The sequence below is a fragment of the Dermacentor variabilis genome, chromosome 5 (genome assembly GCF_050947875.1).
Source record: "Dermacentor variabilis isolate Ectoservices chromosome 5, ASM5094787v1, whole genome shotgun sequence".
Classification (NCBI taxonomy): domain Eukaryota; kingdom Metazoa; phylum Arthropoda; class Arachnida; order Ixodida; family Ixodidae; genus Dermacentor; species Dermacentor variabilis.
Window position 1 is genome coordinate 39,323,482 of NC_134572.1, and position 13,883 is coordinate 39,337,364.

The 13,883-nt window shown below is 44.9% G+C and overlaps 1 protein-coding gene across 1 annotated transcript in view; it reads right to left on the bottom strand.

Annotated features, from left to right (window-relative positions):
• Window positions 1-13,883, bottom strand: part of LOC142582444 (atrial natriuretic peptide receptor 1-like) — a 173,556-nt gene that overhangs the window by 14,390 nt on the left and 145,283 nt on the right. The window contains exons 15-18 of the mRNA XM_075692167.1: window positions 8,697-8,865; window positions 3,834-3,983; window positions 2,218-2,341; window positions 869-937 (exon numbers count right to left, since the gene is read on the bottom strand). Of these exons, the coding sequence (XP_075548282.1) occupies window positions 869-937; window positions 2,218-2,341; window positions 3,834-3,983; window positions 8,697-8,865 (512 nt within the window). The remainder of the gene's footprint in view (window positions 1-868; window positions 938-2,217; window positions 2,342-3,833; window positions 3,984-8,696; window positions 8,866-13,883) is intronic.

The following is a 13,883-nucleotide window of genomic DNA, read 5'->3' on the forward strand; positions in this document are numbered from 1 at the left end:
CGGTGACCTTATGAGACCTGGCTGGAATGTATTTCTGCAATACTTTGAACATGTTTTGTTTGTGCAGCTGCCCTCATGTAGTCAAGCCTATTTAATAAAACTGCGAAATACAATTTGGCGATATTATTCGTTGAACATGGGAGTGCTGGATCTTTTCTGAAAAAATTCTGTGAGGGCTGGTCATAAGCATAAGTTTATTATCGTATACGTACCATTGTACACAGTTTATCGTTACACGGAATGGAAAATAAATAACAGCTGTCTTTCCGTGTTAGTCACTAATGAGGATCAGTTAATGAGAAACAGATTGCGGTTACATATATATATACCTATTGCAGATACGTGCAGGCACCTTACCAGAGTGCAAAGTTGAGCCTTTTTTTATTGGTTTACGGGCGATATTGTCCTTATCGTGTTGTTTACTCGACTGAATGAAAAAACTGGGGTTATTAGTACAGGTAACTATACCGTACTACAGTAAGTACAATCAACCGCTCCTATCATCTTTTCTTTATATCTCTCTATTCTTTCCTGGAGCAATTAGTTGGGAAATTGCACTATTCTTAGGGCAAAAAAGAAATAAACTAGCATTATTAGCCTCAAAAAATTTATGAACAGAGACGTAAACAAATGCACGTAGGGCAAGTGAGGCGAATGAATGTTGTTGCACGTACGAATTGCACTTAGTACCCTTAAATTGCGGAAGCACGCCTAAAATTAGTCTCAATATATAGTGCAGCAGCACAAACCCCGAAATAGAGACTCCGGAAACACAAGACATGGAGGAACCACAGTGATTAAAAATTGACTACCACTTCAATCTAAACGACACCGCAGCATGACGTGATATACATCTGCGGAGGCTTACCTTGTAAACATCATAGTTTTCGATGATGGAGTCGAAGCAAGTGTAAAGGTCGTTTAGAAGATCGACCACCTGCCAGTGGAAAGAGGAAAGTGAAGGGGCAAAAAGAATGTTAGCAACTGCATCCCCGAACCACCCACATTTCTCAATACTTCTCCGACGCTGATCTGACCGACGCAACGAAGAGCAATAGCAGGCGCAAAAGATTTATTTTCGGATCCCACCCAATAAGAACTTCGCTGCCGGCACATCAAAAGGAGCTAAGCGCTGCAAATACCTTCGGCAACTCGGACAAAAACTGAGTTGCGAGGCGCTTTTTTTGTCTTTCTTTTGAGTTTCGGAAAGTTTGCTGCGTCGGCTATCGATTATAGCTTACATGTTCTTGCATTGCGGCGCTAGTCTGATATTTTGTTTTTTGTTGTCCTTAATCTCTCTGCCCGAGCACCAGCGCCGACAAAACACTCGCTTTAATTCTGGATCTGTGGATTTTTCAATTCTATGCCATCTTCAAAAATAAGTTACATGGCATCTTCTCATAATATACGCTAAGAACATGTCACATTGACAAGAACACGACGCATGTGAGTCGAAATTAGTTCTTCCTTTTTATCGTAGAAATTCCATACACGCTGGCGTGATGTCTGAGCAAACCATATGGTTGCTTTGTAAAATAAGCCACAAAATATCGAGAATTTTACCAAGCTGTTCTCTCACTAGATTACACCGTAATAATTTGTATAGATATTCTAAAAATATGCGTTAATTGCTGCCTTTACCCACAGTGTATTGGATAAACAGTTGTATTCTTCGTCATGCAGCACATGTGTGCAGGCGGAGCTCTACAGGAATTTAGTGCATAACTTTAATTATAAGTTCAAATTCATGGGAGCTGAGTGATACAACTTGTGCTTCGCAAACTAGGGCTACATATGCTACTTAAACGACACTTGAAAAGAATGTCGTATAGCAACCGTGTTTAGGTACTTCGTATGTTTTGTTTACCGTTAGTTCATAGATTTCCGTGCAGGGTCTAGCTACCCAACGTGATTTACTGTGATTTCGTCCGTGGTAAGCATGGTCATCATATGTACGGTTTGTGGTCATTAGCGTGGTCATTAGCAGCATTTGTAACGGCTACTACCGTTTTCTAGGTACTAAAATTACTTGTGCTACCATTAATAACTGCATATTACTACTACCATGGTAAATATTGGGACACAGTTACTAATAAATAATTCGAAACTACCGTGTTCTTTGTTTTAAGGTAATATTTACTAGAGTTCGGGATGTTGAGTAAGAAAAGATTTTCTGAACGCATGGTGAAGAAAATGGTGCCAAACTGAATATCTTACCTGCATTGGAGTACTCTGCGCTGATAAGGAGGTGAAACCCACGATGTCACTGAAGTATATTGTCACGTTATCGTACGACTCTGCTGTCACAGATTGTCCTTTGATGAGTTGACTAGCCACAGATCTGTAGCAAGTTGTGACCAAAGAAAAAGCTCTAAATCATTGCGATTCTATTGAGTCAAAGTCCCCGTGCTTCAATTTCTCGTCGACACCACGCTAAAATTGATAAGCTTATAAGTTTAGCAACACAACATGCGACCGTTACTTCGCAGTTTTGCCCATGTTACCGTACTTGCACGATACTAACGCGTATCTTTTTTTTTAGCAAAGAGTGTGTTCACATTTGCATGCGCGTTACAATCGTAATTAATTTTACTGAAAATCAAAAAGGAAGCCGATTCTTACTAAAAATAAAAAGCTCAACCCAAGGTAGCTAACCGCGCTGCCTTGGTTCGTAGTCGCCATTTCCCAGTTTACTGCACGCCTTCCACAGTGCTTCTTCTCAACCGCATTTTGTTGAACTAGTCAAGTGGCACGATTAAAAATAAAATGACGTTTGTCATTTTATGTTCCTTAAAATCATTTCAACATGGTACGAGTCGACTCAGGCTTCGTTACTTGATGTGCACGGTAGAATCGGCACCAAGTTATTTTTTTGAGATACTTGGGCGGATGAAGGCGCTGCTGCGATACTTGAAAGACACGGGACTTTCTGACAAATTGTGACTGTACACTGTGTGTCGTAGGACTGTACGGTGACACTGCGTAAGACTAAGAACGCCTTTGCGGGCTGCGTGACAGTGCCCACAGAAATAGTTCGTGTGTATGTGCGTGTGTGTATTTAGGTTCTTTTTCCCTTATTCTTATCCTTCTTTCTTTCTCACCTATTGCATCCCCTTGCCCCTCCCCCAGTACAGGGTAGCCAACCGGACATTATCTATGGTTAACCTCCCTGTCTTTCCTTTGCCTTTCTCTCTCTCTCTCTCTCTCTCTCTAGGCGGTAATGTAATTGCACGTTACAATCGGGGGCGCGGTAGAATCGTGAAAATACGGTACTCGACCAACTCATTATTTATTTCTTATGTCCCGTAAATTGCTACTTAGCCATCTTGATTTAAGTCTCTGGAGAAAGTCGGTATTGACGTTACAAGAACATTCTTCTACACAGATACATTTGCTTGTTCACTAACCGACGAGTTTTCTTTCTATCTAGACGTTTGTGTTCATAACTTATATTCAGCCATCTTTCGAAAATGACAAAATTGTTTGTCAACAACATCATTGTCTTTGAAATGTGAGCAATATAAGCCCGCGTCAGAGTGCAATTCATCAAATGTATAAAAAGAAACATTCCTCCGTGCATCTGCGTCTCCAAGAATACTGCGGCATGGTCAGAATGAACGCGCGAGAATTTTCTGCCGTCGCTATAAGGTGGAGCGGGACCAAGAACATATCAGCCGTCATTTCTTGTTTCTTTAAGGGTACATTAAACAAATAAGTGTGCAATTTCGCACTACTCAGCAACCAAAGTGCGGAGTAAGGATCTGGAGTAAGAAATCTAAGAGTGCTTTAAAATATGATACAACGTATTTTCAACAATGTATGTTCATACTTACCGAGGTAAAAGCTGATATAACAGGTCTTCTGCTTTCCGTTTTTCTTCGAGATAGCTTGCTGTGCGCTCTTCAACTAATTTTTCCAAATTGTTGGCGTACTGTTCCATTCGCGATAGAAGATTGTCCAGGATGTTTACCCCTTGCCTCTCTCTAGACCCAGAAATAGCAACAACAACAACAATAATAAAGGCAGCACTTAGATTTCTGCAACATCACTGGTATATGGGTTGTCAATCAGAAACCTTCATGTTCACTCTAGCTAGAATTCACCTGGCTGTTCTTGTTCAATTAAAGCAAAAATCGCGGGTGCAATTTTGAGCGGTTGAGAAGACTGTTTCACAGGTTGAATAATTGGTTTGAGGACTGGAATAGCCTTGAAGAATTATTATTCATTAGATGTGTGCAGCCTGCTTCACTGACCTCCCATACGCCCTGTCACTGCGTCACACTAATTTTGAGTTACTGGTTGGTGGATATATAGGGGGACGGGAAACATCTGTCGTACGCCGCACCACATAACAACCGAAAATGTAATGAACAACCACAAATGCCCTAAAAGTGTTTGCTCCGAGATTTGTTGCCTTCTTAAGGAAAAACAGACATACCGCACAAGACTCGCAGGCAATAACCCCATATGACATGAACACACTGTGACACGTTAGTTTCTCATATACAGTCCCAAGATTTTCACATAGGAATTTTGTAATTAGGAGTAATTGGGCGTACATATATATATATATATAAATATATATATATATATATATATATATATATATATATATATATATATATATATATATATATATATATATATATATATATATATATATATATATATATATATATACCCGGGTCAGCTCGCTTGGTGAATGTAAGCAGACGCATATTGCTTTAGCATTAAAACAGGCAGTTCTTGCAAAGCACAGGAAATTTAGAACTAAGGTCTTCATTGGCGACGCATAAGGTCCTCACACAGTGCAAGATTTCAGGCGCTAAAGCAGCGATGGCACACCGCCACCTACCCAAACGTATTGTCTCCAGAAGTAATGCGGCTCTAGTTACCAAACAACCCTAAATGCGAAAAATGTCTATGCGAAAATCCACTTTCAACCGACGCGCGATAATGTGGTCCTGTCTCTCGTTCAAGTTTTGAGGACTTTGCGCCTGATAATACGTTTACGTGAAACCATGTTATTGTGGCGAATCAAAATCTAGTGCCCGTCTCATTTAACCGACAATCAGAGGAAAACAGATAGGGGGACAAGCAGATCCCCTTGGCGAGTAAGTTGTCTCCTTGTTGCAGCACACTAAGACAGCCCAACACTGGTGGTCACACACCCAGCGTACCTGAATGAAAACTGTCGTTGTTCTGTGTAAAGTTATTGCACTCATCTGTTTTTACTGCATGTAAGAAAAATCTGAGCTATTGGAGCTATCAAAGTGGTAGGTTACGATTGAGTTCTGGCCATATAGAGCCCTTGAATAGTCGCGGAAACTTAAGCATGCAGTAATTTCTCGCTAAGCTGGCATTCAAATATACTTGTCGAAAGTTGGATAATTTATGCTCTTTCTTTCTTTCTGTTTATAGCCATGGTAAAATTGATGCATTCAAGGCGTGGCGATTTACTGACGAACTGCCACAGTTTGCCGTTGCCGACCGGCGCAATATTTTTTTTTCTCGAAAGTACAATGATGCTCTGAACTTCTGCAAATCGATGTACTAAATGTAAGAACAACGAGAATTTATTGACGGAGGTTCCGCGGTTTCAAAACGACTTAGCCACTTCATCAGCGTGGTTTACTGCGCGCGCTCGTGGCCTCGTATTGTGCATTCGGCATTTTTTTTTTTTTTATCTAGTGCAATATGCAGGGGCGTGCTTCGGGTAAACGAATGTATAAGCAGGCAAGCCATAGCCGAAAGCAAACTCTGACATTTGTCTTGTCGCCATTATACGCCCAAACGGCCGCTATCGACCGCGTTGTATGGCCCCTGCGGCGATCACGCAAAAGTATTTGCCCAAACGTTGCGACAGGTGCAGAGTTTCACTTCCTGAATGCCCATTGCAGCGGGATCTTCTCGCGCAGTTTGCTCTTCGGGCATTTGCATGTGATGTCGCAGTTTGTTTCTCACCAGAAGTCCGAATCTCTCATTATATAGGGCTTTGTGGAGGCTGCGGAATATCGCCGCTCATAAAGACGAGCATTACGCTTCCCTACGCCGCACCCAAGGGCGTGCCTTTGCATGTAGATTTGCACTTCGCTGAATACTTTAGGCAATCAAGTTTCTTTTTTCAGGAATAAGGGTATGAATGCTCGCAGGCGACGCGTAGACTATTCTCCCTATTTAGTCGGAAGTACAACGAATGCAACGACGAATATGAGTTTACGCTTCGCATTTTGCTTCAAGTTATGGTAAGCGTTCTTTGTGTGCATAACGAAACAACTTTGTCAAAACGAAGTTGTGAAATTCGTGAATTAGGGATACTAAACATCAGGTCTATCGTCGCACATCCGGAGTAGTGACCCGAATTTATACACTCTTATACGGGCTTAGGACCGATCATGAATGGTCTTGTCGATGGAGCCCGACTCTAGAACACTCGTTTTTAAAGCGGCCCTGAACCACCCCTCGGGCGTGATGAAACAACATACTCCCCGAGTAGCATACGCTGCTGTGAACATCTCAGCCCAGTTTTGCTGTCGTACGGTGTGTTTGGAGCTCGCAAGCGGATCGCGAAGTCACCTTTCTCTCAAACGCTCTCTTTACAACAGAAGGCCCTGTCCTCACTCTCTTATAGACGCTTTATATCGTCATCGCACGCTTTACTTCGTCATTCCTTTAGACGACTGTTATTGGCCGATAGTTGAAATCAAGCTGGGGTCGGCTACGTGGCGTAGATACCGCGGCCGCCGCGGGGTGCCGCCACGAGTCAACTGGCTAAGAGCCCCGTGGCTCGCTGAGGAGAACCGCCTTTTGCTTATAAACGTTTAGCACGCCGTAGGCGCCAAGGGCAGTAATCGTGGCGTCTACGTTACCGTCCAAAATGAAATTTGAACTGCGCGCTACGGTGACATTTAGAAGGCGGAGTGCTGTGGGCACGCCCCACTGCGGCGTGGCCTTCGCAGTGCGAGGCATTGAAAAAGGAACGGGAGCACAGCGGATGAAATGTTTGATTGCCAAAAAACTCCGCTTATTCTGAACGCTTTGAAGTACTTTTTTGCCGCAATGTATTTATGAAATAGCCTATTTTCACTTCAAACGTCTTTCTCCACTTGGATAAAAAGTGGTTAAGGGCCCCTTTAACGCAGGTCGCCTGCTGAAATGCCCAGAAACGAATAAAATTCAGGCTGATGGATTTGCAGATGAAGTACTTATGAGGCGTGAAAAACTGGGCTGACGAAACAGACTACGCATTTCCACCGTCGCTGCACGTGATCAACGTTACTAAAAGCGCCGTCATTCAAACTATTCCTATAATTTTTCAAACAGCTGTAATCGCGATAAATACGAGGACAGTCTTATTTTAGCATAACATTTCTACCTGTTCCTTAGCGGAAACTGTAAAACTTGTAAGGTACCTGACCTTGCATTGTCAGTAAATATTCAAATGTGAAGATATAGAGAACGACTAGAGCGTGTCGTTGGGTTTTCGAGTTAGCATGCATCAGCAACAATTCATTCGGCCTTCTAACGTAGACTTGATGAAAAACGCGTCGCAATGTCAGGCGATTGCGCTATAGGTGCTCTGATTATAGTATTTGCATTTCAAATAACGCTGACAATATCCATTTGCTTCATTACCTATACTGTCTCATGTGCCGGTTTGCATTCTTGCAGAAACTTCTTGCAGACTGACGCTACTATTGAGTTGAGCATAATCTACTTTGTCCTGCGCAGGCTTGGAAATAGCGGTAGTGTTCCTACAAAGCCATCAAGCTCCGAATGAAATTGGAAACCATCAAAAGCACATAAATCGTGCGGCACTTCGCTTAACTAAGAACAAGCTCAAAATCACATTTACCTTCTTCCTCTTTTTGTCGATAAGATTGTGTAGAAATCATTGGCACAGTATTGCATTACATCTCATGTATTATCCGTCTTCTTCACTACAACTTATTGATTGACGTATTATAAACACAGTTCTCTGCTATGCTTACATGGAATATGCGATCACGTAGCCCATACAGGAATTTGCACGGGCCCTAATGCAGTTCTTGGACACCTGCCTGAGTGGCCGTTGGGCGTCATTCTGTGCGTGTCCCGGAGTATGCGCAGTGCTCACTCTCTCCCTTTTTTTCTCTTCCTACTCCATCTTTTCCTTACCTCGCGTGTAGGGTAGCAAACCGGACGCTTGTTTGATTGACTTCCCTGCCTATTGTTTCAGAGCAGCTTGCCAGGCCATCAGTAAGGCCAACGTATCCTGCAACCCATCGCGTCAGCAACTCTCTCTTTCTCTATTCCTCTGTATCGCCACAAGGCAGACGAGCCAGAATTAATATGGCAAAGCGAACATTGCTAAGTTTCTTATATATTGGACTGCTCTGCTCCATTAGCAATCATTATTAACAAAGAAGCAAGCAATCATTGAGATCCGCCTCGATAGGTAATTATTCAGCGAAACGAGCTTCGGCTTACTCTATCGCGAAACGAAAAGAATATCTTCAGGGGCTTAGGTGGAGACCGCTTTGGCACATGTAAAATTAACTTCCAGTTCATAAACGATAGGGCTGTTTGGTTCTTTGTGAGTAAATGCGTGCGTGATTTAAACAATGTTTTATTTTCCCCCTCCCCCCCCCCAAAATATGTTTCCGGTACCGTTTCACAAGCCCAGATCCTGACGGAGAACTGCATGCATAGCTTACTTATTGAGCCTTCGAATGAGTGGCTTAAGCGTATGAAAATCCGGCCGCTCGGCTGGGTCTTCAGCCCAGCACTTCCGGATCATCTGTGCCAGCTCCTCGCTGCAGCAGTCGTCTTCAAGGAGAGGACGGAACGGGACTTTGTGCCCCAACTGCACGTTTGCCACAATTTCTGCGATAGGAATATGCAAAAAAATTATAAACGCTGTGGCCATTTTTCTTCTTTCCTGTGTGTTTAGAGACCTGAAAGCGTAATCAACCTGTTTTTCCCATGTACAGCAAGGATGTATGAGTACGTTTATGGCACAAAGATCTAGAAAATTGTATGGATTTTGTTTCCTGGGGCGCTATAACGTAAAGCTATTCCAAACTTTCCCATTCCAATTCTGCAATCAGCCGTTCGCGATTGGTCAAAAACTTTTTTGAATCACCCCCACTTCACCTGCCTGTCACGAGACATCACGGAAACCGCGATGGCTCCCCATCTGATATGATGTGTACACACTGATTATGCATCATTGGACCGAACAAAAGAAAAATAGTTATCTCTGATTCGACGCCTTTTCGCCATTAGCCCTCGGCTATGGATCAAAAGTTTTGGGGATGTGCCCATTTCACCTGCCTTTCACGCGACGTCACAAAACCACGAAAACCCATCGCGTCATAGCGACGTGTACGCATTAAAGATGCATTAATATGCCGAACAAAACTGAATTTTCTTCTGAATAGCCGCAGGCTGCCCCGTTCCGAAAGGAATAAAAGATGGCTGCTGCCGATCGCTCAGGCAATGGGTACTCGCACATGATGAAAAGCGTCGGGTTATTTGCACACAATAAAGCTTCATGCATGGCCGTATAACGTTTTCAAGCGCTTTCAGCACGTTTACGACCTCGCTCTGCCTACTCTTCTTTGCTGAGGATTCGTTTTAGCGGCACCCTTAACCATGCGTTGCATGCCGCTGCGATTTTAGACCTGCCGCCTCAATCTAAGTAAGGGAAAGCGGACCAATCGCAGATGCCGGCACCACCCTCTTCATCCAGGTATCGATTTTCAGTGCACCGGCTCGGCCCAATCGAATCCCTTTCCCCTTGAGCCTGGTCCTCACCTCTTGTCAGCCAATTAGATAAGACAAGCCGCTCACTGTAGGCAATTGTTATTCGTTTTTAAAGCAAACAAAAGTGACCGTTTAAAAACGAGGAGAGTGTTTGGTTGGTCTGTTGAGACAACCCTGCCGTTCACCAGCCGATGCTTGCGTCGGCAGTTACGCGAATTTGACGTCAGAAGATTGGAATAAAAACATATTGGAATAATTTTACGTTATAGGTCCCCTGTTATTTTCTTCTCGCGCTTCGCGAGTGGTCCAAGGGTCTCTCTTCCTATACGTTGTAAGCAGGATCGGCCCATCGAGAGCGATGGATGACAACAGCAGAAAAGGTTCGAGGCGAACGGATCATGTCATTTTTCTTGCCCTGGGGATTTATTCTCGGTCGATCACTCTCGGAGATGTCACTTTCAGAGTGCGCTCATTGGCTAATTGAGCAAAACCGCTCGCATCGTACAACGCACCATGTACTACGTCAGGCGACAGTGAAAATATCACCGAATGTGATCAACCGCGAATACGTCCCCAGATTCGTCACGTGACAAGCAGCTGGCGAAAGCACCCACGAGAATGAAAGAAAAATTAAAGTCAGCGTTCGTTTTTTCCCCCTGCTGTTGGTCCAGATAAGTTTTCAATTCTTCATCTTATTAAAAGTGAATGTGTCTTTGCCCTCCCCAAATCGATCTCAACAGTGATCGAACAAGCAGTGTCGCCTGATCCAACGTTTGGAGAAGGGGCCTTGAACTCGTCAGCGCCCTGAGAAAGACGAGTCTTCTTGTCGAAACGTTAGCTCTAGTAACACTTCTTGTTCGACCACCGTTGAACATTTCAAGCCTCCTTTTTTTCTGTATAGCTCTTTCTTACAAAGATCACCTGCCCAAGGACAGAAGAGTATGCGAAACAATTGACGAGTGCAAATTGGCAGCAATTTAGCAATTCCTTAAGCGGAACCCTGAGTACTGCCCGAACGTGGAGCATACTCAGAGCACTCCTGGACCCGACTAAAACCAAGTCGGAGAACAACAAGGCCATACAGAGGCTGGTTCACCAGTTTCAGGGCTCAGAGTATGAGCTCATAGAAAGAGTAAGGCACAAGTGCTTCGGGGACGGTGACCCACCAGCCTACACGGAGTGCTACAAGGGGAAAGAAAATTCTGATCTGGACAGGCCTATAACCAAGAAAGGAAGTATACGCAGCAATAAGAAATACCACTAGGAATACGGCTGCAGGCGCAGACATGATAAAGAACGCGCTGATTCGCAACCTCAGTGATGGGCTGGGTAGTCGAACTTACTGACTATATCAACAAGCACTGGGCGGAGGAGACAGTACCCGAGGAGTGGAAGCATTCGGAGGTCGTGATGATTCCAAAACCTGGCAAAAAACTGCAAGTAGAAATTCTTAGACCAATCTCTCTCACGTCATGCTTAGGCAAGCTGTACGAGCGGGTGGTTACAATGAGGCTACAAAATTATATGGAGGACAACGAGCTGTACCCCCCCCCCCCAGCATGTTTAGATTCCGCCCTAAATAATCGACGCAAGACGTGCTCCTCCAGCTCAAGGAGGAGGTGCTCAGCAACGTCTCACGGAACAGCGAACACGTCATCATGGCACTGGACATTAAAGGAGCCTTCGACAATGTCAGCCACGAAGCCATCCTCACAGGAATTGATAGCCTGAACTGTGGCAGAAGGATTCATGGCTACGTCAAGGCATTCCTCTCTAACCGGACAGCAACAATCGGCCTGGGAGCAGTCAGATCAGAGAAGTTTCGCTCCCCAAACAAGGGAACTCCTCAAGTGTCGGTCATCTCCCCCATTCTCTTCAACGTCGCAATGATCGGGCTAGCAAGACAACTCGAACAACTTGAAGGCATACGGCACGCCATGTACGCTGACGACATCACGGTATGGGTGAACCGGGGATCGCTCAGCGAAAAAGAAGAGTGCCTGCAAAAAGCGACCACCTGCGTAGAAACCTGCGTTAGGGCCAGGGGCCTCGCCTGCTCGACGGAGAAGTCCGAGCTCCTAAGGGTGTGGCGAGGCAAACAAAATCGAACGGTCCCTACAAGCGATGAGCTCAGCCTCAACGTATACCTCGCGGGACAACGCATTCCGGAGAAGACCACCATTCGGATCCTGGGGATGTGGCTTCAGTCCAATCAACGGTGCAATCATACTCTGACACTGCTGAAGACTGCCACCATGCAGGTAGCCCGTATAATCAACAGAGTATCTAGCAAGAGACACGGTATGAAGGAGAGCGACACACTCAGGCTAGTGAGGAGCCTCGTGGTTAGCAGATTGGTGTATAGCCTTCCCTACCACAAATGCATCAAGCAAGAAGAAGAACAAGCGGACGCCATACTGCGAAAGGCGTACAAAACTGCGCTTCACCTGCCGCAGTGCACATCGACCGAGAAACTGCTGGCCCTGGGACTGCACAATACCTTCAGTGAACTAAGAGAAGCACTACTATGCTCTCAGGCACGTAGGTTGATGCAGACCCCCACGGGAAGGGTGCTCCTGCGAAGATACGACGGCGCCAACATGATCCAAGAGATCGAACGTACCGAGGCCATTCCGGACAAGTATCGCAGTACACTGCGAGTCGCACCGATACCCAAGAATATGGACCGGAACCTGCACAAGGAGCGTAGAGAAGCAAGAGCGGAGTAAGTGCAGAGAACCTCGGCGAACAAGGACAACACAAGGTATACGGACGCGGCAACGTTCGTCAAAGACGGAAGACAAAACAGCAGAGCAGTGGCGACGGTGGTTCATTCGGACCTCAAGGAGATCACCAGCGCATCACTACAGGACTGCACGGTAGTCGAGGCCGAAGAGGCAGCTGTGGTTCTGGCAGCACTGGAGGGCTATCGATCTGGCAGGTCCCTAACAATAATAACAGACTCTCAAGCAGCATGCCGTAATTATACAAACGGCAGAATTGGGCGCAGAGCACGCCACATACTCTGCTCATGCGACCCGGGAAACAAAGTTCAACATACCATAATCTGGGTACCAGGGCACACTGGCATAACAGGGAACCAAGAGGCGGATAGGATAGCTCGAGGGCATACCAACCGGGCGTCCGACACATCCAGCATTGAGGAAACCGAGTCAGTACCCATGGGCTACTCAGATATCCTAAATTATTATAAAGGGGTGAGACTGAAGTACCCACCCCCAGATAAGGATCTAAGCAGAGAGGATGCTGTTGCACGGCGACAACTGCAGACGGGTACTTTCCCGAATCTAAACCTTCTCAATAAAATTTTCCCTACACAGTATGATGCTAAGTGCCCATGGTGCGGAGAGAAACCAGATCTATACCACATATCATGGGCCTGTCAAAATATTGAGTCCCCAACTACCTATAATATTAAAAACCCGAGTGCGGAACCGTGGGAGAGTGTGCTTTCCAGCGTAAGCTTGAACGGCCAAAAGCGCCTAGTAGAGCGAGCTCGCGGGTTGGCCATACTCAGTGGAGCCTTGGTCTAGGGCACCAACCCTGTGATTGCAGACAGAAGAATCCATCAGAAGATGGAAGAGGCCGTCTGAAGCCGCGAATATCTCTTTTCTAGAGCCCAATAAATGTTTTCCGATCCGATCCATAAGCTAACAAGTCTAACGAAAGATTTGATGTTGCTGTACGAACGTAATACATGTCTTCCCACACCGACCTGCAATAGTGGCTAATAGTGATGCAGAAACGCAATAAGAAATTATGCGTTCATACAATATTTTTTGTGTTATTGCTTTCTCAGAGCGTATAATTATAAAACAACCACGGGCAACTAAACAGAAAGGACATGCTCTGGACACTATGAATATCAGGAGCTGCGCGGCTTAAGAACAATTCCTCCTATAGCTTCCTTTAGTTATTGTCACATCTTTTTTCAGCATCTTCTCCCAATAAGAAAGTTCGGATTCCTAAACACAAGTTGAACTCTCACGTACAGATACGTTTCCTTAAGCTATGTATACTTTCTGTAGGAGGAAACTTGTTTCAGGCGGCGGAATATCTTTATGCAGGCTGCTTTTGACTGTGCCTGGTATTTGTACGGAGGGCAGACTGCCATC